General features: G+C 43.2%; 1 protein-coding gene across 1 annotated transcript in view; it reads left to right on the top strand.

Annotated features, from left to right (window-relative positions):
- The window catches only part of LOC122470866 (cytochrome b5), a 38,529-nt gene extending 17,545 nt beyond the window's left edge, over positions 1-20,984 (top strand). Inside the window, exons 2-5 of the mRNA XM_043559088.1 lie at positions 12,003-12,131; positions 14,252-14,281; positions 18,847-18,881; positions 20,611-20,984. Of these exons, the coding sequence (XP_043415023.1) occupies positions 12,003-12,131; positions 14,252-14,281; positions 18,847-18,881; positions 20,611-20,692 (276 nt within the window). The 3' untranslated portion in view covers positions 20,693-20,984. The remainder of the gene's footprint in view (positions 1-12,002; positions 12,132-14,251; positions 14,282-18,846; positions 18,882-20,610) is intronic.
- Positions 20,985-25,764: the final 4,780 nt, after the last annotated feature.

Genomic DNA, 25,764 nt, shown 5'->3' with positions numbered 1-25,764 from the left:
TAAGAAATTTATTCATCTGTCATAAAGAAGCAAGCTTTGCAGTCCAGGCCTAGTGGGCTGGCTGTGTTCCATCAAGCCCTCAGCACTATACCTCTAGTGTATTTCTGGGCCGTCCATAGGGGTCTGGTTCTCATCTGCCAGTTCAAAGGTAGCATTCCCATTCCAGACAGCAGGATGAAGAGAAAGGGCAAAGCGACACACTATTCTAAAGAGAAGACCTCTAGAAGGTGGTGCTGACACTTCCACTTCTACTCCATCAGCCAGAATTTAATCACATGGCATAACACAACTAACTGCAGGGGAGGCTGGGCGAAATCTCTATTCTGGGTGGCTGTCTCCCAGTGAAAAGTTTAAATGTAGTGGGGGGAAGAGAGAGACACAGTGAGCCGCTTTGGCCCCACGCGTGCTCATGTAGCTGAGGACACCCCTGTGCTGGGCAGGTGTTGAGGCTTTCTTTGTTGAGATATTCAAAAGGCATTTGATTTGCCTGCAGAAATTCACCACTGTAGACTTTGGAGCGGGATACACGAAACGGTTGGTATTTGAGGATGAACATTCTAGCAGTGGTACAGAAGATGGGTAAGAATGGGGAGGGGTTGGGGAGAGGAGGACCAGTTTGGTGGCTGGAGCCATGAACTTGATGAGAAGCCATCCCTGGTTTTATTTACAAGAACACAAGGTTTTCCTGTCCTGTGAACAAGACCTAACTTTTGAGCACAAAATTTTACGGTTTCTTTTTCCAGACTGACTAACAAGTAGGAATTCTAGGAGTTAAGGTCAAAGACTAAGCAAAAATGTTATTTTGTATCAAGCCTAAGACTGTCTCATTTATGAAATTGTTTTTTTTTTTTTTTTTTTTTAAATTTTTTTTTTTTCAACGTTTATTTATTTTTGGGGCAGAGAGAGACAGAGCATGAACGGGGGAGGGGCAGAGAGAGAGGGAGACACAGAATCGGAAACACGCTCCAGGCTCCGAGCCATCAGCCCGGAGCCTGACGCGGGGCTCGAACTCACTGACCGCGAGATCGTTACCTGGCTGAAGTCGGACGCTTAACCAACTGCGCCACCCAGGCGCCCCTGAAATTGTTTTTATTAAGGGGGGGATAGCACTAGCAAAAATAATCCCAAAAATATAATTTGTACCCATCTTAATTTTCTGGGAGGAGAATCCAAGGAACTGTAAAAACGGCTGCAGAAACAAATAGTAGGCACGTAAAATGGACCCGGAGAGTATTTTCACCACTAATTAGTTTAAGAATTAATAGTAGTCGCAGGCTGCATATTTGAATCTAGAATGATTTCGACTTTATGCTTTCTTTCTCATTCAGGTTATTGCCTTCCCAGGGGAGATGGATGGGGGGCGTGAGTTAAATAGGTGGTGGGGATTAAGGAGGGCACTTGTGATGAGCGCACTTGTGATGTTGTAGGAAAATGCTGAATCACTGTTCTGTGCTCCTGAAACTACTATCACACCGTATGTTAACTAAGTAAAATTTAAATAAAAACTAAAAAAAATTTGCAAATCACACTATGGCATAGTAAGGATATAACAGATCTTTGCACCTTAATGGAGTTTAAATAACAACAAAAGAAAAACTAATGACAATAATCATTTGAAGAATATTAAGCTATTTCTAAAAGTGTTGCTATTGCCTGTGATAAAAGTGGAAATTCAAATTTTAAAAAAGTACTCTTGAGAAAAAAAGTAGAAAAAGAATTCCTTAAAAAAAAGATTATTGCCTTCCCAATGAGAATTTATTACTTATTGAAAACATCTGCATCAGGAGAGGCACCCAAGTTTATCTTTTTTATCTTGCCATTTTTTATAGGTCCTTTTCTTAGCATAGTATTACTATTATTATTTAGTGTATTACTAAATAGGAAATAGAATTTTACTGCAATTTAAAAAATGCTGTAATTATGCATGTATTCCTTTGTTTAGCATTTCTCTTTGGCCTCATTCTAAAAAGGATTTGAGGCCTCACTCTCATTATGTCAGTACTAGAATTCTTGGCCTCTTAACACAAATAATCTGAGACTTGGCCTTCATTGACTGCACTTATTCTGTACCTGACCACGGATATGTGTGTCCTGTTGGGCTCTGGGGAAGCACCTTGTAGTTTGCTCTGATACTTTTTTTTCCCCCCTGTGTGTGGGGAAATTAGACTTATTCTCATTTGAACAAAGTTACACGTTGTATGTGGTATCTCTAGTGACTGAAGTGACTGAAGTTGTTACTGAAGTGTAGAAGATCCAGGGGTTAGGGGATGAGGTGCAAGAAAGAAGCTGTTCTAGGACCGGCCTTCACCCCTTGAACAGTCCTGCTGTGACATCAGTGGACCATGGGAGTCTTGCCATCGGGTTTGGGTCACGTTCTTTTTTGTAATGACCTGGGGTGGAGACCATTGAGCTGCTTAGTGTTAAATAGACCACATGTCTTCTCAGTGAGATTATTTAGACTTTGGTTATGAATGAAGCTTATCACATTTTCTGAAGGGAGGCTGTGAGTGTGGGGTTAGCCCTGATAACCTTGGTGTCCCTCCTGAGCAAAGCAGTCGAAAGAGTACTTGAGCTCCGCCCGCCCTGAGTGTTTTTCAGATTAGAGCAAATTCTTACCAGTAGGAGATATTTGGAAAAAGGAGTGGGTGGGTGGGGTCATGGCTAGGTTGGCTCTGTAGATGAAGAGTGACAAGTTGGTCATTGGTTTTTTGTTTTTTTTTTTTTAATTTTTTTTTTTTTAACATTTATTTATTTTTGAGACAGAGAGAGACAGAGCATGAACGGGGGGAGGGCCAGAGAGAGAGGGAGACACAGAATCTGAAGCAGGCTCCAGGCTCTGAGCTGTCAGCACAGAGCCTGATGCGGGGCTCGAACTCACAGACCGTGAGATCGTGACCTGAGCGAAGTCGGACGCTCAACCGACTGAGCCACCCAGGCGCCCCAGTCATTGGTTTTAAGTATATGGATCTACCCTTTCTTTCTTTCTTTTTTTTCTTCTTTCTGTTTATTTATTTTGAGAGAGAAAGAATCCCAAGCAGGTGTGGAACCTGATGCAAGGCTTGATCTCAAGAACCATGAGATCATGATCTGGGCCAAAATCAAGAGTCAGATGCTCGTCAGACTGAACCACCCAGGCACCCCCACCCCCTCTGTTTTTAAATAAACTCTAGTCACAACATGAGGCTCCAACACAAGAATCCCGAGATCAAGAGTCACATGCTGTATGGACTGAGCCAGCCAGGTGCCCCAAAGTGTGTGGATTTTTCACAGCACATGACTCATCAGTGTTTACCTGATAGTACTACCATAAGATCATTACCTGAACCAAAATCAAGAGTCGGATGCTCATTGGACTGAATCACCCAGGTGCCCCCGCCCCCTCTTTTTAAAAATAAACTCTACCCCCAACATGGGTCTCGAACACAAGAATCCCAAGATCAAGAGTTACATGCTCTGTGGACTGAGCCAGCCAGGTGCCCCAAAGTGTGTGGATTTTTCACAGCACGTGACTCAGCAGTGTTTACCTGATAATAATACTAGCATGGTACTATTCATTTAAGATGAAACGAAAATCTGAGTTTATTTCTATTTATTAGTATTGTCCAAAGGACTGTAAATACTCATTAACCTATTATTGATACTTGGTGCCCAGGGAAGAAATATTGATCAAGTTTGTAATATTTTCTCCCTTTTTGAGCTCTTAAATTTTTAAGAAAACAGGTAGTATACCTATTAGATCACTGAGTACCATACAGGCTCAGCAAATGCCGTTAATGAGGGAGGGGTGACCTCACCATCCCCATTCGGCACGTGGAAGGTTCTGTTGTTGCCTGTCCTTCCTCTGGAATGACCTACCCTTTCCTTGCATTTTGATACTTATTTAACACTGTTTTCTGCCTTATTCCTCTCATTTTTGTATATATTTGTGAGTCCCTTATAAATCCTCAAATTCACAAGTATAATTACAACTGTATTTCTCATGTTAAATAGAATGTGCCTGAAAGGACTGAGACCCTTAGTGATTGTAAAAGGACTAAAGCCAATAAACTAGTAATTTGTGTGAAATTAACATAAATCAATAAAGTAGTCTGTGTGAGCCTAGTCTTTATCGCATTGTCATTATACAGACAAGAACTTCAGTATCCTTACCCTGTGGTGCCCTGGGGTTGGTAAAACAAGTCAGGCTTGATCCTACAACCTGCCAAAACCACAGAGAAGAGTTGTTGGGTCCTTGGTCATTATCAGCTTTTATCTTGGCCTCTCCTTCTTGGATGAATCAGTTGACAAAAGCTTTTTCTTCCAAAGCTGTTTGGTTTGTGCTGAGCCCTTGTTCTTGTCCAGAGGCTCTTGCCTGTGAGCCTTCTCACCTTGAGAGGAGGTGTACTACCACGCACATATATAATAAAAACATATCCTTCGCTGCAAATGAAACGCCTTTGCAGTTTTCACCCAGGTTGTCTCTATGTCTTGGAAAAGGTTCGTGTTGTCTGTAGCTACAGCGTCCAGTGTGGTAGTTACTGGGCATATGTGGCTATTTACACTTAAATAAATGAAATTTCCCTTCAGTTTCTCACCCCCATTTCAAGTGTTCAGTAGCCGTTTGTGAAACCTGGCAACAAAACCATTGCTTTATCATACTCCTCTTGATGTTCTCTTCACTTCCATCGCCATTATTAACCGGTGAATTTTTTTCAGAGCTACTTGTTATGAAGAAGGCTTTTATCACGTGACACAAATCACAGCCTTGAAAAGAAGTTGAGAATCACTGAGCTGCAGAATCACTGTGCTATGGATGCTGGGCAGTAGCTAAGTGCCTCATTTGCTCCTGACCCTCAAGGAGAGTGACTCAAGTCCATGGTTAGCAGTGTTGCATATTACTGCATGTTTAGGACCTGGTGGATCATTCATGATTAGTCAGAACCATGAGGCTGTATCAATGGAGGCCAAGGGTTTTTTCTCTGTTATTTTATTTCTTTAACTTCAACTTAAGTGCATGATTCTTCAGGATCAAGTCACATTGATTTTTCTTGTACTTTTGGTGTCCCATACAATGTCTTGCTCAGAGTAGACAGTAAATATTTTGATCAAGTAAATTAGACCACAATTAAATATGAACTTATATGGTTTCTGAATGGGAAGAGCTAGTATAGTTCAGGAAAAGGAGAGAGAATAGTTGAAATGAAAAGTTGTCATCAACCACATAACTGGTTATATGTAACGGTTCCAAAACTAGTGTGTCCGTGTAATGACCTGTGTTCATCTCCTCTAGTTATCCAACAATTACTTATAAATATTTCTTTGTGTCTGCCACGTGCCAGGCACTGGACAAGGGTTTGGGGCAGTAGGGGTGAGCAAGATCAATTAAAGTCTCTGTACTCGTTGAATCTTACGAGGAAATTGATAGAAATATAGATAGTAATAAATGGTGTGAAGGCAAAACAGGAGGCGGGTAGAGAACAGGGTGTGTGGGGGGGGCTCTTTAGATAGGGAAATCCTGGAAGGATCTGAAGAACCGACTTGAGTATGAATGAGGGTAGATGGAATCACATAGAAGTTGGGAGAGGAACATTCCAAGCAGAGGCAGTTGGGAGGGATCTGACATGGAGAACGAGTTTGGCAAGTCTGAGGACCTGCCCCAAGTCTGGCTGGAACTGAGTGAGGGAGGACTCACTTCACCCTCACCCTGTCTGGAGGAAGATGGAAGGACTTGGGATATTTGCAAGTGTGGGCAGAATCCACTCACTGCCTTCAGTGTGTCACTGAAGCGTGTCTGTTTTCTACTTCCCTCTTAACTCTCCCCACTTCTGCCATGACCAACCTCCCTGGACTATCTTAATCTTCTTCTAAAAACCCTCATGGCGTGACAGTGTGAGGGAGCTGATTGTAGAAGGTGCAAAAGGAAGCAGACCAGTTAGGAGACCGTTGTAGATATCCACGCTTGGTGTTGGTGTGGTTGGATCCTGAGTCTGCTTTGAAGAGAGTCACCTGGATTTGCTGGTGGATTGGAGTGGGAACGAAAGAGGAATAAAGTTTGACTGTAGCAATTGGGTGCATGGTGGCACTGTTTCCTGAGAACGGAAATTCTGTAAAGCAGCGCATTGGTTTTTACGTTGTGTTTGGGACGTGCATCAGATGCTGAGTGCACGTGTGAGGCGGGGGCGACTGCAGGGGGGAGGACTCCGGAGCTCGGGAAGTCGGGTGTTGTTCCACTGCACTCACTAGGGAACGGTGATTTTCTGGGTTGGAGACCAGATGAAATCACTGGGAGGGCTGGTACAGGTAGAGAGTGGGTGGGGACCACGGCCTTGAGCCCTGGAGTGCTCCCGTGTTGAGACTTGGAGACGAAGAGATTAGAAAGTAGTGGCCAGTGAGGGTGAAGCCAGGGGTCCTGCTGTCCCAGCAGCCACGAGAAGCCAGCATTTCATGAAGAGATCCACCGTGCCACGTTTGCTGAGGCCTTGTATGCCGTGAGCCGTAGAGGGTCCTGTAATTTCAGGCCCTGGTTGCCAGTGTTACTGTCGACGCCACGGAAGTTCACCTTGACTTCCTGGGAAGTGTCCTTGGGAGTGGGGTGGGACTCTGGCTGTTAATGTCTTCTGAATTATGGCTGTGCCAGTCTTTTATCTTTTCAAATCTATTTTCCTATAAATAACCCTTCAACTATGGATGCCAAGAGCAAAAGCTAGTTCCAGTTATTTTATGGGTATTCCCTGGTTTGTACCTGGGGTTTCATATGCCGTGAGAGCAATGTGTATTTGGATAATTTGTGTGGTGGAGATTTTGCAGAGGCAGGCAAGGGGGTGACTGGCTCACCAGGCATGTGGACACGGTGAGTGCGCAGAGGCACTGATGGAACCAGCCTGCCCACCGAAGCTGGTCTGCCTCCAGGATTCCCGTTCCCGGTGGTTGGCATCGACGTCCATTCGTTCGATTTTGCAAGCCCCAAATCTGTGTCCTCGCGTTGCATCTTGTGTCTCATCCACCGTCTTCATTCCACCGAGACGCCCTTCCTCTCTCGCGTTCTGTGTCTTCTACACCTGTTCGTGTCCCTGGCTGCTACCAGCCTTCTGTAGGCTGTCTCTCGCTAGATTACGGTATTGGCCTTGGCGAATTGCCTTCCTGAATCCTCTCCTGCCCTTCCACCTGTTGTTCACTCTGAAGACTAGGTTATATTTTTAAAACTATGGTTATATTTTTTTTAAAAAAATTCTGCTTTTGTCACCTTCCCTTCTTAGATCTTCTCAATGGCTTCTCATCACTTGCAGGAGAAAGATCTAGAGCCCTGTGTGGCCTGCCCTCCCCGGAGCCAGCCTCTCCCTGCCGCAGAGCTCACTGTGTTCCCTCCCCCATGGGACACTTCACCCCTCTGTCTCTGCCCCTCCTTGACCCTGACTCCTGCTTTGTATCTTAGCTCAGCGGAGCCACTCCTGAGTCCCTGCTGTATCCTTCATGGCGGTGTGCTGTTTTGTTTCAGAACATTGATTTTCACCCGCAGTGGTACAGTTGCGGATTATTCCTGTGAGGTCCCTATTAGTTTATAAATTCCCCAGGCAGGAGCTGGGACCTTCTCTGCTCCCCATGTCTGGTGTCTGTCGCATAGAGACATTTGTTGTGTGTTTGTTGAGTGAATTGACTTTGGCACGTAATATTGCAAGTGGAAAAAGAAATCTTCGTCTGGAAAAATGGGAGACTTTATGTCAGAAGGACACAGCTCCGGTGGAAATGGCTGACTTTTCCATAGCCGCACCCAGTTCTGTCCTGCCTGTGTCCTCCTTACTGTCACCCCTGGTGTTCCCTCCCATCGCTCTCTCTTTGGGCTGCTGACTGCCACCACATGGTGGGATGAGTGGGAGCCCCAGTGAGTGCTGCTTTCTGAGGACAGACTTTTGTTACAGAATTCACCAGTGCTTGGCTCAGTCTTCAGGAGAGCCTCACCTCTTTTGTTACCTCTAATCTTGCCTGTGTGTATGACTAGGTACTTCGGTCTTTTCCGTAAATCTTTCAGAAAATCTTCAGATAATTTTCATCACCTGTTAATTCTACTGTTTACCTCTTTTGAAGCCTTGCCTTTTCTTTGAGTCACTCTCCAGTTCTAGAAGCTGCCTAACAGATAGCAGTAAGTTTTCTCAGGGTTTCTGGGCAGAAACTATAGTTGTACACCATCCCTGGGAGTAACCAAGATGGCACCAATGCCAGTGTCCCCAGGTCTGTCTCTTAAGAATGCTGACAGTCTTAAAATGAGATGTGTGCAGTGAGATGTGTGTATATTAAGACTGCAGCATGGGGGCACCTGGGTGGCTCAGTCAGTTGAGCGTCCGACTTCGGCTCAGTTCATGATCTCACAGTCTGTGAGTTCGAGCCCCGCGTCGGGCTCTGTGCTGATGGCTCAGAGCCTGGAGCCTGCTTCGGATTCTGTGTCTCCCTCTCTCTCTGCCCCTCCCCCACTCATGTTCCGTTTCTCTCTGTCTCAGAAATAAATAGACATTAAAAAAAATTAAAAAAAAAAAGACTGCAGCGTGAATCTGCTCACGAGTGAAGAGAGTGACACAGTGAGTCACCAAGTTTCAAACCGTCGTGATTAGACTTGATTTACTTTACAAAGTGTGTGTCTCTGTGTCTCTTCCCCACATCATAAATACGTTTTAAGGAAAATATTTGATATTATAATGAGCCAGTCCTGTATCTTTTGCTGTCTTGTCAAGACTTGAGTTATTTTGTTTAAAAAAAAATCAACTTTTGGGGCATCTGGGTGGCTCAGTCGGTTAAGCCTCTGACTTCGGCTCAGGTCATGATCCCATGGGTTTGTGGGTTTGAGCCCGGGGTCGGGCTCTGTGCTGACAGCTGGGAGTCTGGAGCCTGTTTCAGATTGTTTGTCTCCCTCTTCTCTCTCTCTCCCTCCCCTGCTTGTGCTCTGTTTCTCTCTCAAAAATAAACATTAAAAAAAATCAACTTTTAAACTTTTTTTAAGGTTTATTTATTTTGAGAGAGAGAGAGCGAGCAAGTAGGGGAGGGACAGAGAGAGGGAGACAGAACCCCAAGCAGACTTCATGCTTTCAGTGCAGAGCCTGATGTGGGGCTCGAACTCATGAACGCTGAGCTTACGACCTGAGCTGAAACCAAGAGGTGGATGCTTAACTGACTGAGTCACCCAGTTTGTTTTTTGTATTTGTTTATTGTTTAAAAAATCCTTAAGAGTAAGGCCAAAGGTATTTTAGTGTCAGTTTGTTGATGCTATAATTTTTCTTAAATAGTGGTCAGTGGAACCAGTGGAACCCAAGATGTTTTACTTTTTTTTTTCCCCCTGAAAAAACTACCTCACAGAGATGGTTTAGGCAGAGCTTGCTTAAATCATAGCTAGATGCACGCTTATGTACACGGAGAGACATACTCTCCTGTTTCCTTGCTTGGTCAGAAATTAAGTTGAGAACTTGCCCTTTTTTTTTGGGTGAGGACTGTTGTGTTGCTCTAAGAGTTTGTGTGAGTGAGCCGGGGAGGGGTGAGGGTGCGAAGAGAGAGTGAGAGAGAGACAGAGAGAGAGAGAGAGAGAGAGAGAGAGAGAGAGAGAGAGAATCTTAAGCAGGCTCCAATGCTCAGCGTGGAATCTGATGTGGGGCTTGATCCCACGACCTCAGGATCATGACCTGAGCTGAAGTCAAGAGCCACCCAGATGCCCCAGGATTCTCTATTTTAAAAACTTGTTTAGTTTTATGATGCTTTATTAAAGGCCAGTCTGTGTTTTCAGTCTCATGTGCAAATTTCCTTTGAAGATAATAGGTCATAACCAGAAAGTAGTGGGTCCGTTCTGGGAGATTTGTCTGTATTCACACACCCTTAACAGGAACCAAAAGTTAAGGAACTCATGAGTTCAGCCACCCACATGGAAAGAATACTGTGTGAACTTACATAATTTCTGGGTGCTGAGCTAAATTAGTCATTTTATATCTCTCGTGTTTTGCTTCTGTACTCCTCAGTCCATGTCCAGTATTAAACAGATTGTTACAGAATCAACAGACCATGGTTTCCATTGCCACAGCCTTGGAGGTACATCAGGAAGCTTTGGATTGGCTCTCAGAGTGAGCCAGTCAGCTGCCTGTACCCCTGGTGTGGCTTCTCATGTTTGCTTATTATTATTATTATTATTATTTTTTTAACATTTATTTATTTTTGAGACAGAGACAGAGCATGAACGGGGGAGGGGCAGAGAGAGAGGGAGACACAGAATCCGAAACAGGCTCCAGGCTCCGAGCGGTCAGCCCAGAGCCCGACGTGGGGCTCGAACTCACGGACCGCGAGATCGTGACCTGAGCCGAAGTCGGCCGCTTAACCGACTGAGCCACCCAGGCGCCCCTCATGTTTGTTTAAAGTGGACTTCTGATCTGTGCCCCCAGTAGAAGACATTTAAATAAGTTTGGAAATTCCTGCGGTATGTAGTATTACGTAGCTGTTGGAAAAGTCATGTTGAGGAAAGATGCTTGATGACATTGGGAAAATATTTCATAAAAATGCTGGGTAATGCTCATTGGTTGTATGTTACGTGCTAGGCACATATATCAACATGTTTAATCTTCAAAAACTATGAGATAAATACCATTATTTTCCTAAGTTTACATAGCAGTAGTGAGTAACCACTAGGCAATGCTCTCAGTACCATGTATTGTAATCTGCTTTTTACCTAACAAAACAGTATGTATAAGGTAATGATCACAGTTTTCTTGTAAAAATTATTCACACATATACTTATATGTATATCCAGCCCTATTGAGATGGCAAGAGCATACGTGATTGGGCGATTTTTATTTATTTCTTTGTGCTTTCAGTTTTTCTATAAGGTAGATGGATAACTTTTACAATAGGAAAGGAGAAGAAAACTGGTAGATTTCTATAGCAGTAGATATATTTACACAAAGTAGGAGGGGAAATGGATTTGAGAACAGAGCAATCATCTACCCTTCTTTGTCATGTACCTCTATGTTTTCCATCACTGGGAGAAATTAAGAACAGAGTGCAGTCAGTTATGCAAAGGAGAGTTGTTTAGTTATTGGACACGTACTTATAGATGAGTTGCTTGAGGGTGGGGTAAATTTGAACTAAGGTAATACTGAGGCTCAATTTAAGAAGACTTTTTTCCCGATGGAAGTATTTAGGATGCTAATAACCAAGCTCTTTCTTTTGACTTGAATGAGAACTCCTTTCCTTGCCTGAAGATCTCTGGACTTCATCTGTGTTTGCGCCTTGGCCGCTCTTGTCAGTCCCCTTGCTGCTTTGTGACCATCCTTTCTTTGTTTTACCATTTGAAGCACCTAACTAAGAGCACTGAAATGCTTCCGTTCCACGGAGGTCTTCTTCCTGACCCCCACGTAGAGTGCTACTCTTTCTTCCTTGTCTCCGCAGTCCCCAAAAGTAATCTGTCCCTCTGGCAGCAGCTTGAGCAAGTCACTGGTGCACCTGCTTGCTTTCCTTTAACTTTCTCCTAGAAAGTTCTGCGAGAGGCAGGGGATGTGCTTGCCTGTCCAACAGGCTATCCTCTGCCTGTGCTTGGTGGGCAGACGGGGTGCTTTTTGAAGATGAATTATCACACAGTTAATCATCTAAGGAGTAGTAGCATAAGTCTACACTTAGACCGAAGAAATCAAAGGTCAGGATATAGGACTGAATTAAAATTAGGTTGGGTAAAGATTAAGAAGAACAATTTTGCGAGCTTTCTGGAAAAGCAAAGAAGACATTCCCAAAGGATTAAAAATATGTGTCTAATGTGTGTATTGCCATATGAATACCTGGGGAAATGGACATCTTGACTATTGGAGGAAGATTTTTCTGTATTTCCAAGAAGGAAATTGAATACAAAAGAGTATACTGTTTTCACCCACATCATGGATGAGTTGTACTCACACATTGTCATCTATGACTTCTAAAGTAGCCTATTTGGTTAAATAAACTGACCACTTCCTTTTAACTCATTTGCTTGGAAAAAACGTATTTTTTTTTGTATCTCCTTCAAACAGCATCCTGGTGGAGAAGAAGTGCTAAGGGAACAAGCTGGAGGGGATGCTACTGAAAACTTTGAGGATGTCGGGCACTCTACAGATGCTAGAGAATTGTCCAAAACGTACATCATTGGAGAGCTTCATCCGGTAAGTACCTTCTTGGGGGCCTTTCCTTTTCTTTAAGGTTGTGAGTTGACCTTGCTCAAAACGGTAGACTTGCATACTACGAAATCAAAGGAGTAAAGCAAAAACAGTTCCTCCTGATTTTAGAACACCAGTCTTGTCGTAAATCAGCCGGAAATTTCTTTGTATTTCCCTGGCTTAGTTCTCACTTGGAGTCAGGACTCTCTACCCCAAGGCCATGGTGCCTCTCAGACTATGAAGTGTCTCTCAGAGCAGCAGATTGATTGATTGATTGATTGATTGATTGATTGATTGATTTACCTACCTATCTACCTACCTACCCACCCACCTACCTATCTACTATCTATCTATTTATTTATTTAATGTCTATTGGTTTTTGAGAGACAGAGACAGAGCGTTAGTAGGGCAGGGGCAGAGAGTAAGGGAGACACAGAATCTGAAGCAGGCTCCAGCCTCCGAGCTGTCAGCACAGAGCCCGACGCGGGGCTCGAACTCACGAACTGTGAGATCATGACCTGAGCCGTAGTTGGATGCCCAACCGACTGAGCCACCCAGGCGCCCCATGGAGCAGCAGATTTTAGCAAGTGGGGGTCATTGATCCACCATGGGTTTTTTTGTTTTAGTTTTGTTTTTTTGAGTAAAATATTTTACTTAACAAACTCCCTTCTACTTTCATTAGTCTGAGGATATTTTAATTCTAAAAAAATTAAAAAAAATTTTTAACCCACCTCTGTTAAATGAGTGCACTCTACCTTGTATAAAACCAACACGTTCTCCTCTTTTTTTCTCACTTTACCCCAGAACTTTGAGAATGTTACCTTTGGTGTCAGTCCATGGACTGACTTTGGCAAAATGTTGGCCTACTTCAGCTTTTATATAAACCTAAAGGGGTAATATGAGTTTAGGCCCTTCTGTGGCAGTTTCAAATGAGCATGTGAAACTCGGCTAATCTGAATGCGGCTGAACACTTGGCAAGAAGCAGTGTCGTTCTCCAAGCAGGCAGCGGATCCTACACGCTGCGTTCAGCTGTTCTCACCTCTGGAGAGCACTGGGGTCTCTCAGCACGGTCCCCAGTCTTCTTCTCAGCTCATGCTGCCTCACCAGGAGCCATCCAGAGGGGGCTGAGGCGCTGTGAGAAGCAGGCTAACAAGAAGCAGCATGGGCGTGTGGCCCTAGCCCAAGCAGGCACTCTGAGAGACCCCGACAGATGAAAACCCATATGAAAAAGTTTTGTTGATTGACGTTTCTTACGACGATCAGGGATGAAGGAAAGTTTAAAGTAGGCTTTTTATGGAAAGCCTGAAGATCAGAAATGTGCTGTAGAGCAATTTCAGTTGAAGGGAGAGGTGGGGTTTTTTGTTTGCTGTTTGGTGGCAGGAGGTGGTGCTCTGAAAGTGTCCCTCACTTATCCGGGGAGTTTATTCATCCACCTGTTTTTATCATCTTCATCTTCACACTTCATCAAAGTGCGGTACTTTCCTGGTAACTGGAGAGGACTTCCCTTAAAATGTTTGATTCTTTCCTTTCCGAAACTTGTGGGTTTAGAGCAGGTGGGTTTTCAGGCTGTGACTACAGCATTTCTGCCTCACCTGCCTACTGGGCTCCTCTGTGGTCACCTTTAGATGCCCCTTAATTTGGACTCCCTCAACCAGAGGTTTAAGAAAATTACGGCCCTGCAACTGGGAGATTGCAGGAATTCACTAAGGATATCACACAGAATTACACACACACACACACACACACACACACACACACACACACAGACTCATTTCAGAGGATAGAAGAGAAGAATCTAATTAGATCCCAGCTGCTCTCTGAATTGAAGATCAAAATCCAAGTCTAATATATATGCGCATCAACATAGAAATAGGATTATCATGGATGATATTCTAAACCTTGGAACTCTAGATTGAAAATTAATCACTTAATCAGTTGTTAATTTTAGCAGTCAACTCAGATGGATCAAACTATGTGAATAACAACCTAGGTAGATGAACATAAATTGCTAATAATTACTGAAGAGTAAGGTTTTTTAAAACATCTCAGTAAAAGTGAGTGCTTTGGACATGGTGCTTTCGTAAACTTTCTTTCATTCCATCATGTGCTTTTTTTCTCCTTTGCAGGATGACAGATCAAAGATAATCAAACCTTCGGTAAGTGTATCATCTCAGCGTCTCAGGACCATATGTGTCTCCACTGTATTTAATGTCTGTCAAACTGGAGGACAGAGGTCTTTTACATATTGGAGGCCAGCATAGGTCTCTCTAGGTTAGATGAATATGTAACCTGTTGGCTCAGGAAAATACTTCACGTGTGGATCGGCCATTGTGTTTCATTAGAACAGCTTGTGTGTTCTCCTCGTAAGACCCTCAATATGTAATTTTTTCCTCATGAACGTCAGTAGCTACCTCTTCAAGAGCTTCTTTTATAAGTAGCACTGTGCTTCTAATCTGAAAGATTTGACACAAACCTGATTTTCAGAGAGCGTAAAGTCTGATTGAGGACAGATCTTAGTACTTGAACCTTGCAGAACACTACCTGTGTCGTCGTCATCTCTGTGTCCCCGGGACACATAGTAGGTGTAAAATAAACATTGGTTGCATGGATTTAATGTTAGTCAAATTAAATAATAACTTTTGGGGGCATTTTTCCTTAGGAAAGGAAAACAGTTCTAGGGACACTAGTTTTATGTCCTGGTTCACTAGCCCTTCTCTCTGAGCTGATGATCTCACACCTCTGAAGGTAAACCCATAGTAAGAACTGATGCCAACAACCAGAATCCCTGACAAGTACGAGCAGACAGGATGGTTGCTGGCCTGTAATTCAAGGATCTGGAGGAAAGTTTTGCTTAAGCCACAGAAACAAAGGATAGTTTTTCCATTTTGGTTTCTGCTCTTGCTTTTACTGGAGGACAACAGTGGGACTCCATGGGGCTTGTGTGAAGAACCAGCTGCTGTTGACAAGATGTTGTCTTTAATCTATAGCAAAATCCAAGCAGTGAATCCAATAGAGCATGAAGGCCATGCTTACCTTTATACCCCCGGTAGTACAATAAAAGTCTTGCATCGTGCTGTTTCCTACACAGCACCTTCATTTATATTCTCTTCTTTCCCTATTCCAAAGGCTTAAGTTCAATGTTGGTGATCTGAATACCTTGGGAAGATAAGAAATGGACTTGAGAATTTGAATTGCCTCTGTAACAGTTGCTGCCTCTGTAACGGTCCCTGCTGTTCATTCATACGACATTAGCGGCTTTTGGGGGGCTACTTTTGTTGGGGGCAGGTGAAATCCTGTGATGCATGTGGTTTTTGCTTTTTCTCCACAGTCTCTCAGGGAGCAAATACATTTTTTTTTTCCTGTTAGGTGTTCAGTATGTTAATAATCTCGGGGCAAATCATTCAGCTATAATAAAACAAAGGTTTGATGAGGCTCATTATATCAAGTTAGATTTAATGTAGATCCAGCCGTATCCCAAACCATGACGCCCAGAGACAGAAATCAGGGCTGAGGTGGTCAGCGGGTCCCCTACTGCGCTGCCGCATTTCTGGAAGACAGACTCTTTCCTCTCTGAGAACACACATGACAGTGCCTCTATCAGCAGGAGTGGAGGAAGCGGCCGAGAACTTGCCCTCTTCCTTAGAGGCCACAGGCAGATGCAGTGAAGGAAAATTTGTGACCACATTTCTGGATTTTTCTTTCTGGGGCTTCTAGTTTGCCAGGCGAGAGTCCTTAGATATTTCTGTTGTTGTGTCTCTGTGTAACCATCTGTCTGTCTCTGCAGGCTGATCAATGTAAGCTGTGCTCTGAATTTTTTCAGCGTTGCCTGTTTAAAATATCTAGTTGAATTGTAAAATAAGATGCAACAAAGTTGACTAGTTTGAACCCGCCCAGAGGAAAACGTGGTGTTTAGTTGCCAAAGTAAGATATTGGTAGACAGAAATGACATGTTTCTGAACAAATTTGTACCTATCACATTTGCTTACACGGAGGATGTCAGGAGTGTCAATACCTTTTCTTGGTTGTGGTTTTCAAATCGTTGCTGTTTAAATGACCTTATTTGGTTCTTGTGATGACCCTGTGGGACCCAGAGACCTTCCAGGGAGGGTGAGAACAGTGAAGCTCAGACCTTGTTCCGAGCGTTGGCCTTGTCTAAGGTCACACGCTGCAGAACCATGGCTAGCACCCATCTCCAGCTTGGCAGGTGCGGTTTCTTGAAGCTTCTTGTGTGGGCTCTGCACGGGAAAGGCATGGGTTAGGAAAGCCTTCCAGTTAGGGACTAGGCTAAGGAAGATGAATGTATAAATGAGAGGACTTTGATTTACAAAGACCCGAGGCGCTTTGCATTATTTTACATAGAGCTTCTCTTGCACTGGTTGAATTATTGACCTTTCTATGTGAAGTTGAACTCCTCAAGGTCATGGAGTGAGCAGGTGGCAGAGCCTATAATAAAAGCCATAGTCTTTTCTGCCTGTTGGTCTTGATGTATTTGTTAGTTACACATAGAAACCCAGCTTAGGCCCCTCAGACCACTGGATCGACAAGACTGTTTCAGTTTCCTTTTCCAGCACGGTGGTAAGTGATAATTCAGACTTTTGCTGTAACTCCCAGGCACCTCTGGGTTAAGAGCCTAACAGAAAATAAACACTTGGAAATATATATAATCTCTTAAAGTACAGCTCTTTTTTTTTTTTAATTTTTTTTTTTAACATTTATTTATTTTTGAGACAGAGAGAGAGCATCAACGGGGAGGGTCAGAGAAAGAGGGAGACACAGAATCTGAAACAGGCTCCAGGCTCTGAGCTGTCAGCACAGAGCCCGATGCGGGGCTCGAACCCACAGACCGTGAGATCATGACCTGAGCCGAAGTCGGACGCTCAACCAACTTGAGCCACCCAGGCGCCCCAAAGTACAGCTCTTCAGAGGATCAAACACCCTAAGAGTTTTTGTTTTAGCATGAGCGCTCAGGGTAGTGTTCGGAGAGTGAGGACAGGCGAGCCTAGTTTCCATAGGGTGGTCAGCATGTTTGGTAAAACGCGTGTACTTGGTATAAGCAAATAACAGATCTGTGCTCGCGTTCTGTTTTACTCTTCCGGGCTTAACTTTCTATTGTGACAATAATATTTTACCTTTAATGAACCGTCGCACTCTGGTTTTCACAACTCATTGTGTCTTCTAATCGCTGAATAATAATTTCGCATAGTCCACTGACTTCTGGTAATGCTTGTTAATTTTATTCATAGATACAAATTTGAAAAGCCTTGCCGTCGTTATGAATACTTTGTGTAGTCGCTAAGATTTAACATTGCTTAAAGAGATAATAGATGTGTGACGTTTCCTTTTTAAATGACTTATTTTTTTCCCTCCTATTGTGTCAGGAATCTTAAAGGCCATGTTTCCAGGTTTGTGGGTCTCCTAACTGTTTTGCTTGCCCTTCCCTAAAAGTTCTCTGCCTTTTCATGGGGTTTCTCTAATGCGCCCTGCTGTGTGTCGCTTTGCCTCACTGCAGACTGCTGATTGTTTTGCTGCTGGCTTGTCTTGTGCTTGGGGAAACTGCCGAGATGAACTCTCTGAGGAAGCTGCCTTACTTACCTTCCTTTGAGGCACTAATACTTCTGCTGGTGTGAAATTTCAAAAGAATGCTTCTTAAGTTTTCAAGCCCAGAACAGTTTATTTTTTCTTAGGCCTTAGTTATTCAGCTGTTTGGGGAAGTATGTATTGTTCCAGAGCCAAAATTAGTTCACTTTCATGGTACCGACAAGAAGAACTTCTCTCAGAAAGTTCTGGAAGGTAAATTAGGCTGCAACTGTGAAAGACCCCAGCACACGCACAGGGTGTCCTTATTTTCAGAGGGCTCTTGGCTAGTGACGGTGTGAGAGACCAGTCCCTAAGGCCTCCGGTATCTTTTTAGAGCCGTCTTGTCAGAGTTGGAGTCCAGGAAAGGTGGTGGTCCACAGTGTTACAATTAATTAATTTAATTATTTTCTGAAGTTTACTTATGTATTTTGAGAGAGAGTGTGCACACACAAGTTGGGGAGGGGCAGAGAGAGAGGGAGAGACAGAAAATCCCAAGCAGGCTCTGTACTGTCAGCGCAGAGCCTGACTGGGGGCTTGATCTCATGACCCTGAGATCTTGACTTGAGCTGAAATCAAGTCAGACACTTAACTGCGCCAGCCAGGTGCCCCCAGAGTGTTATAATTTAAATGACTGTTTTTACTTCTCTCTTTTTGCTTGACATGTCTTTTAATACAGTTTGGGTGACTTTACTTCATATAAAATTTGAATGAAATAACTAATGTTTTTTATGGAATGTTTCATCAGTGCTTTTAAAAAATTAAACTGTTCTTCCTGAAGGTAGTGGTGGGGTTATATGTATGTGTACATGATAATCTGTTTTCAGTTTCTCCATTAAAGTATTCAGATGTGTACTGTGTACAGGATATTTTCTATATAGGCTATTTTTAACATTTTCTTTCAAATTATCTAGGTTATGTTTGTAAGTAATTTACATACAGATGATTCTTAAAATTTTTTTCCTTCTGAAAAAATGGTGAAATTGGGCATTTTAGTGAAAAGTTTATGATGTTAATTTTCCCTTTCAATGTGTTTGGAAGAATGTACTGAGTAAAATACTGTGACCTACTTATAAAAGAAGTTCTTAGTCAACTGAATAAATGTTTAGATGTTCCCTTTACATTTACTTTTTCTCTCGTGTTTCAGGAGACTCTCATTACTACTGTTGATTCTAATTCCAGGTACGTGATACGTGGTAGTTTTCTTTTAAAGTAATTGTGATCAGAAGGCTCATAGAGTCAGAGTGGGATTATGGGACCCTCCCCCATTTGAGGTGCAGGCGTCCACTGTGCCCCCCCCCCCCCCGTCAGCGGACATCCCAGGATTGTCCCCACTTGGCACCCACATGACTCAGGACACTCTCTCCTCAGCTGTCAGCTCAGACTCGGGACCCTCTTCAGAACAACCCCGAATCTCACCCTCTGGCCATATCTACCCTATAGGACAGACTGAACAAATGGGTCTCCTTTTCTCCACGGTAGTCCTGTGGCCAGCACAGTTTTTTACTCTCCAGGCAAACATCTCTTTCCTTTCTCATTCAGTATATGATCCGGTTTTAGCATAATAGGTCTCTCTAGGCATGGTTCAGTGTTCTTCTAAGTGTAACATGAGTCCCTTGTTCTAGGGACTGGATTTCTGTGGTATAGTCCAACGTTGTATTGACATTTTTGGCAGTTCTAGCATATTGACTTGTGTAATTGGGACTATATGTATCTGTGTATCTGGTAGCTAGAGATATTTGGCCCCAAGCTCAAAGCCACACATTTATGCTTATTTATTCTTTCACCCTGTCAAATGTAACTGCCCCAGTCTCTGTCGGTGTTCTAGTACATTACCTGCCTTCAGGCAGTGGTTAGTACTCACTTCATCCTATGTTTCATGGGCAGGTCAGTTTCCTTCTAAATGAAAACTGAAAAGCCCACCAAGATGAAAATTGCATTTGTAACCCTTGTGCAGGTTAAATCTTGTTAATGAACTCCATCTTTGTATGGGTTGATGTGTGAAGTTTTACAGGGTCGAAAGTTTATGCCAGAAAATGTATGTCTTCATGGGTGATTGTCTGGCTTAATTCACATTCTACAAGCTGTATATTTTGTTTTCTAAGTAATTAAAGGTTCCTATCTAAATTGAAGATCATCCTAGCTTTGTCCCTGATTTGATCTGTCATCTGCCATTTATAGTAGATCAGAAGTTCTTTGCACCAGGACTGAAACAGTGTGTAAGTTAGGGAGTTTTCTGGGTTTACACCTGTGGACCACAGATGAAGTCGTTTGGGCATGCTGTTTCTTCCCGCATTAAATCTATTGTGCATTTGTACAGATTAGATTTTCAGAACAGAGTCGGAGAATGGAAAGTTGTGATGGACATAGCAACCTTAATCATCCTGTGCTTCAAAGTCCTTAACTTCACAGTCGAGGAGATGTGCTGTTCTCCTGGTTATAGACCTGTTGATGCCTCTGCCAAAATGAGAAACTTGATTTTCTGGTTCTCAGTTTAGTACTATTTTAAATTCTTAGTGTATGTGAGTAGAATAAAACCTGTAAGGAATATTTGCTTTTATGAACTTGTGATCCGTAACTCAGAGTTCGTGTCCTTAGATAAGTCACTAGTTGTCGGTAGCATCTATTGGGGGAGTGAGTGGTTCATAGCTCTTTGTATAAGTTTATAGAACTAGATTTAAGTGGCACAGGGGTGGGGCCGTTCATTTTCTTATAAAGCCGAGCAGGTGCTGGTATATTAGGGCATGTGATGTGCTCATGTCACTTTTAACGAGTTAGTTGGCTTTTCATCCAGGTACGTTAGAGAGGTAATAAAAACATGCCACAGTGGTTTTCATGGTAATCAGAAGAGCAGAGGTTTTGAGTCCTGTGTATCGAGCACCATACAAGCATCATTGCCATTTCTTTCCAGCTGGTGGACCAACTGGGTGATCCCCGCCATCTCAGCCCTGGTGGTAGCCCTGATGTATCATCTCTACACAAAGGAAGATTAAACACACTCTCAGAAGTCAATGAAAGAAAAGACTGCTTTGGATCAGGGAGAAAGACGCCAATGTTAACTGCTTCAGCTGACAGAAACCTTCACCTGAGATATAATTTTAGTACACCTGTTTCTCTTTTCTCTTACCTTAGAACCAAACCAAAAGGAACTCTTCTGTTCTTTCTACTCTTGAACTCTTAGAATGTGTCTTTTTGTTCATCAACTTTTTTTTGATGTTCCATCACTACATAATTTACTTATTGTAGGCATGATCGTTTAAAAATATATCTGGCTTTTAAAATATACCACCACGTTTGTCTGTCTATTTGGTACATAATTGTCTTTAACGTTTAGAATCTGATTATTCAGCAGAGTCATTTAATGCACTGGTCATTCAGACCCAAGTTGTCCCTATGGTGTGAGGAAGGGAATGTCCTTGGATCTCTCCTTGTGCTCCTCCTCATCTCACTGAACAACCAGTTCTGCCTCTTCCAGCAGAGTTTCCCTTTCGAGGGAATTAGGAAGGTCTAAAAAATGAAAGATTTCTTTTTTTTTTAATTTTTTTAATGTTTATTTTTGAGAGTGAGAGAGAGAGAGAGAGAGAGGAGAGAGTGCAAGCGGGGGAGGGGCAGACAGAGGGAGACATAGAATTCAAAGCAGGCTCTAACCTCTGAGCTCTCAGCACAGAGCCCCATGCGGGGCTTGAACTCAGGGACTGTGAGATCGTGACCTGAGCTGAAGCCAGACGCCTAACTGACTGAGCGACTGAACCACCCAGGCACTCCCAAAATGTAAGATTTCTAATGATTCTACTTGAAACAGATGATAAAGAGAAGGTAGCCTATAGGACCTATAAAAAAGAGACCATCTCGTCTTTGATTAAAAGAAAGAAACCTGTGAACTATAAAGAATAAAACCTGTGAACCATGAGAGGACATTTTAGCCCTCCCTTCTCACAGACTGAAAATATTCCGAAGAGGTTCACAGTCGTATAGGTTCTAAAGTTCAAAAAAACTACTCATTCAGAGGCCAAAAATGTTAATGTGCTCACGTAAGAAAATGTTCATTCCCTCCTTTGCAAAAACAAAATTTGAAAGAGATACGGGACATTTGGAACCTGAGTTTTGAAGAAAGTTAGCTGGTGCTGATGAGCCGTGAGGAATTCTGGTATGGCTCTGTTCATTTTCTCATTGGAGTTCCAGGAGACTAATTCTGTCGTCTTTGTTTATTATCCTCGGCCCCATGCTATTTTTCTCCCGAATGTGGAAACTAGAAGGACGAATTAGATTCTAAGTGTGACTTAGTTATGTGTGACTGCAAGTTTCCATTGGCATGCTGGCCAACTGAAAAGCAATGGAGTTCTTCAGAAATAACTAAAACACATTGGAAAGGACTTTGTAAATTACAGAGTATTATTTAAAAAGAGGCAACAGGCCCCAAATTGTGCTAAGCCCACATCACCAAACAGAGGCTTAATACCTAAACGGATTGCAGTTTCACCCTCTCCCAGGAGTAGAATCTTAAGCTGGGCAGTCTGGAATTACCTGGCCAGCACTAGTGAGATAATCCGAGATGGATCCCTCCTCCCCGGTCCCCTCAAAGGAAGATGGCTCTGCTAAAATAACTTCCTTGTCCCACCTCTTTCTGCCCGTAACTCTAACGTTTTCTGCAGCTCCTGGGCGCTTCTTTCTATGTGCCAGGTGGGGTACCACCCCATTCGTGAATTGTTGAATAAAACTAATAAGATCTTTAAATTTTATTCAGATGAATTTTGGCTTTTAACAGATTTGGTGGCAAGGATGGGATCTGAAGGAAGCCTCTCACGGCTTTGGGGGCGAGAAACACAGGCAGGGTACCCACAAACCCTCTGTCTTTCTAGCCCTTTCAGAGGGCCGTGGGTAAGTTCCTCTTGGTTCTGAGCTCTGCTCTCTCTGTGTCAAGCTCCTGACCTTGTTGGCTCTCTAAGCTGTCGCTTGCTTCCGGTCCCTGATTCCATGTTGAGAAGTGCTGGCAGTCGGGACTGCAGTTCCCCATCTGGTCAGAATCCTTACTCTTGCTTGAATCTCAGATTCCATGTTGGTGGTGGTTCATTCCAGAGTTCTCCATTTGTTTGGGGTCTGCTGGCTTAGTCCTGTCCCCAGTCTCATTGCTGGCAGTTGCCAACTGGAGTCAAACTAGGTGTGGCTTAAGCTGGCCTGGATCCAGTGTGTTTCGTGTAGGTAAAGGCAGTGGAGATCTTGGAAGCCAAAGCTGCATAATTGACTTGCATGCGTTGAGCACTTAAAAACTGTTAGAATGCTTGCCACCTAACTTTATCCATAAGCTGGTCACAGAACAGGTTACACCGATGCTAGATCACCTGCCAACCTCAAGAAAGTCTCCGTGTGGTGAGGTCCAAACGTCACACGATCCCCAGCCCAGCCACACATCCCCTTAGGTGTTAGTTCGGCTCCAAAAGACCCAAAGTCTTAGCTCAGAGAGTTGAACATACCACCTTTCGGCACAACTACTTATCTGGTGTCTAAGAACTGGGGTCCCAGAAGCTGTAGATATTTACAATGACAAAGTCTTACTAAAAACAACCTAGAATTACAATGGCCATTATGAGAAACATTCCTGTTAGACAAGATTTTGAAAGCAAGGGCTCCCAAACCAGAGAGAATGGGTCACCCCAGGTTGCAGGAGATCCTCCTCAGATGCCTTAAACTCCTGAGGCACCGGGGTAGGTCAGTTAAGTGTCCAACTTTGGCTCACGTCATGATCGCATGGTTTGTGAGTTCGAGCCCCGCGTCGGGTTCTGTGCTGACAGCTCAGAGCCTGGAGCCTGCTTCGGATTCGGTGTCCCCCTCTCTCTCTCTGCCCCTCCCCTGCTTGTGCTCGCTCGCTCTCTCAAAAATAAACATGAAAAAAATTTTTTAAAGATATCTTAAACTCCTTGGTCAAAGAGTGAACTACCATAGTAACAGAATTTCCTAAACCTAGGGAGGATCCCCAGAAGTTTCCTGAAGAATTTCATCATTACCAGGGCCAAGGACAGGCTTCCAGATCTCTATGAGCTTATGCACATGCAGGTTGGCCCTGAGGAAGCCCAAACATGGAGTCAGGAAACAGATCAGTGTAAACCCAAAGATGCTCAGGATCCTCGATCTTAAACACACTTCCCTCGTGGACCAGAAAAAGTTCATAAAATAGTGATTGATCTCTTAAAAGCCATCCTTTGGAGGAGTTTTCCCTGACGCACCATTTGGTTTATTAGTGAAACATGCAGACAAAAAAGATGAATCTGTGGCAGACATTAAAGCCTGTGTGGAAGCACTCTTCCTGTGGCATTCAGGTTCCATGCAAAAAATGAGGTCACCCAACCTGCTCTAGCTGCGCTGTTTGTAAATGGATCAGTCCCTGAGATTAGTAGACTGATTAAAAATTCAACAACAACAACACCAACAAAAACAACCACAAAAACAGGTTGGAACTGAGCCCCCATCAGTCTGATGGAACTCATGACTGCAGCCAAGTACTTTGAAAGGACTTTGGAATAAGACTGAAAACAAAATTTGCCAACTGAGTGGCCTTATAGATGCCTCCATATCTACCCTTAAAGGAGAGCTCCCATATGGGCCCCTTCCAGAGTTGTTGAGACTCTGAGGAATTTTCTGGTAAACGGCTGTCACTCCCTTAAACAAACAAGGGAAACTACAAATGAATGAAACACTTTGCCAGATTCTGGTAGATACTGAAGCTACACTCTTTAAGCCCTCTTGGAACCTACAGATGGGGTTTGGGGAAGACTGACAGAAGTCGGTGAAAGGTGAGGGTTCCTACCAGAGTCAGCTCTCCTGGATCTCTGCATGCCCAGTCAAGAGGAGAAAATAAAATTTCTTGAGTTGTCTCTTCCTTTCCAAACCCAACCCACTGATTCTCGACTCTTTCTGTCTCCTCCAGGGAGAGTTCTTGCCTTCTTGCTTGTCTTGTTTTGTGTCCTAAGAACTTGGCTTGGCTTTCTGCCTGCCTTGAACACAAAAGTTGTCAGTTCTTCCTTTTGGCCATATTTCAGAGTGACTCTGAATCTTGAGAAAGTAGTATTCTTTGCCTCCTCTTAAACGCAACAAGGGTTGTTCAATACCACCAAAAATAATTTATTGTTCATCTCAGCTGAAAACGGGCAAAATATTTAAAGGATTTTTGTAAAGTAGCTCGGTGGTCAAAAGTTGGTGAAACTGGAAGCTGATATTCAGTGCTTGACATAGACATTTTTCCCTAAGCTAAAATAAAACCACACATCCAGAAGGAAAGAACAACCTTCTGATGTCTGTGAAAGGATTTTGTAAAACATCCCAAAGACAAACAGGTCTAAATCCAGAACATAGAAATCTTGGATTTTCATCTTAGTTGGAAATCCACTCCCTGATGTAAATTGAAGGTAATTTGGTTAGATGGACAGATCAGCCCCTTGGTATCATTAGGCTGTAATCTAATTCTTTGAGGAATTAAAAACAACTGTTTTTATCTTACACATCTTAGCAAAACTAGAAATGTGGCTCTAGGAACAAGTCACAAGTCACAGTTCACCTATAGTTAGCAATCCTAAAACCACCTCTATTTATCTCAAAAGATGTGTAAGTATTGTAAAAATTATTCTTTTTTAAATGTTTATTTATTTTTGAGAGAGAGAGACAGAGTGTGAGCGGAAAGGGGCAAAGAGGGAGAGGGAGACACAGAATCCGAAGCAGGCTCCAGGCTCTGAGCTGTCAGCACAGAGCTGGATGCGGGGCTCGAACTCATGGACCACAAGATCATGACCTGAGCCGAAGTTGGATGCTTAACCAACTGAGCCACCCAGATGTCCCAGTATTGTAAAACTTCTGACCTTAGAACATGAAGTTTCTTCCGGGAGGAACTTGCATTTTTTCCCCTGTGCCTTTGGCATGTAAATGTTCTACCTGGTCTCCCAAGACTTAGCTAGGCCATGTCTTTGAAATAAAAACTTCAGGGAGGTAATTCTTACCAGAAGGAAAACAAAAGGGGAAAAGGTTATTTGAAACTTAGGCAAATAAACAAATATTAGTAAAAAGTTTTAGTCACCTG

This window comes from Prionailurus bengalensis, chromosome D3, assembly GCF_016509475.1.
Source record: "Prionailurus bengalensis isolate Pbe53 chromosome D3, Fcat_Pben_1.1_paternal_pri, whole genome shotgun sequence".
In the NCBI taxonomy this organism is placed as follows: domain Eukaryota; kingdom Metazoa; phylum Chordata; class Mammalia; order Carnivora; family Felidae; genus Prionailurus; species Prionailurus bengalensis.
Note: the sequence above shows the minus strand (reverse complement) of the source record. Positions and strands in the feature narration are given on the sequence as shown.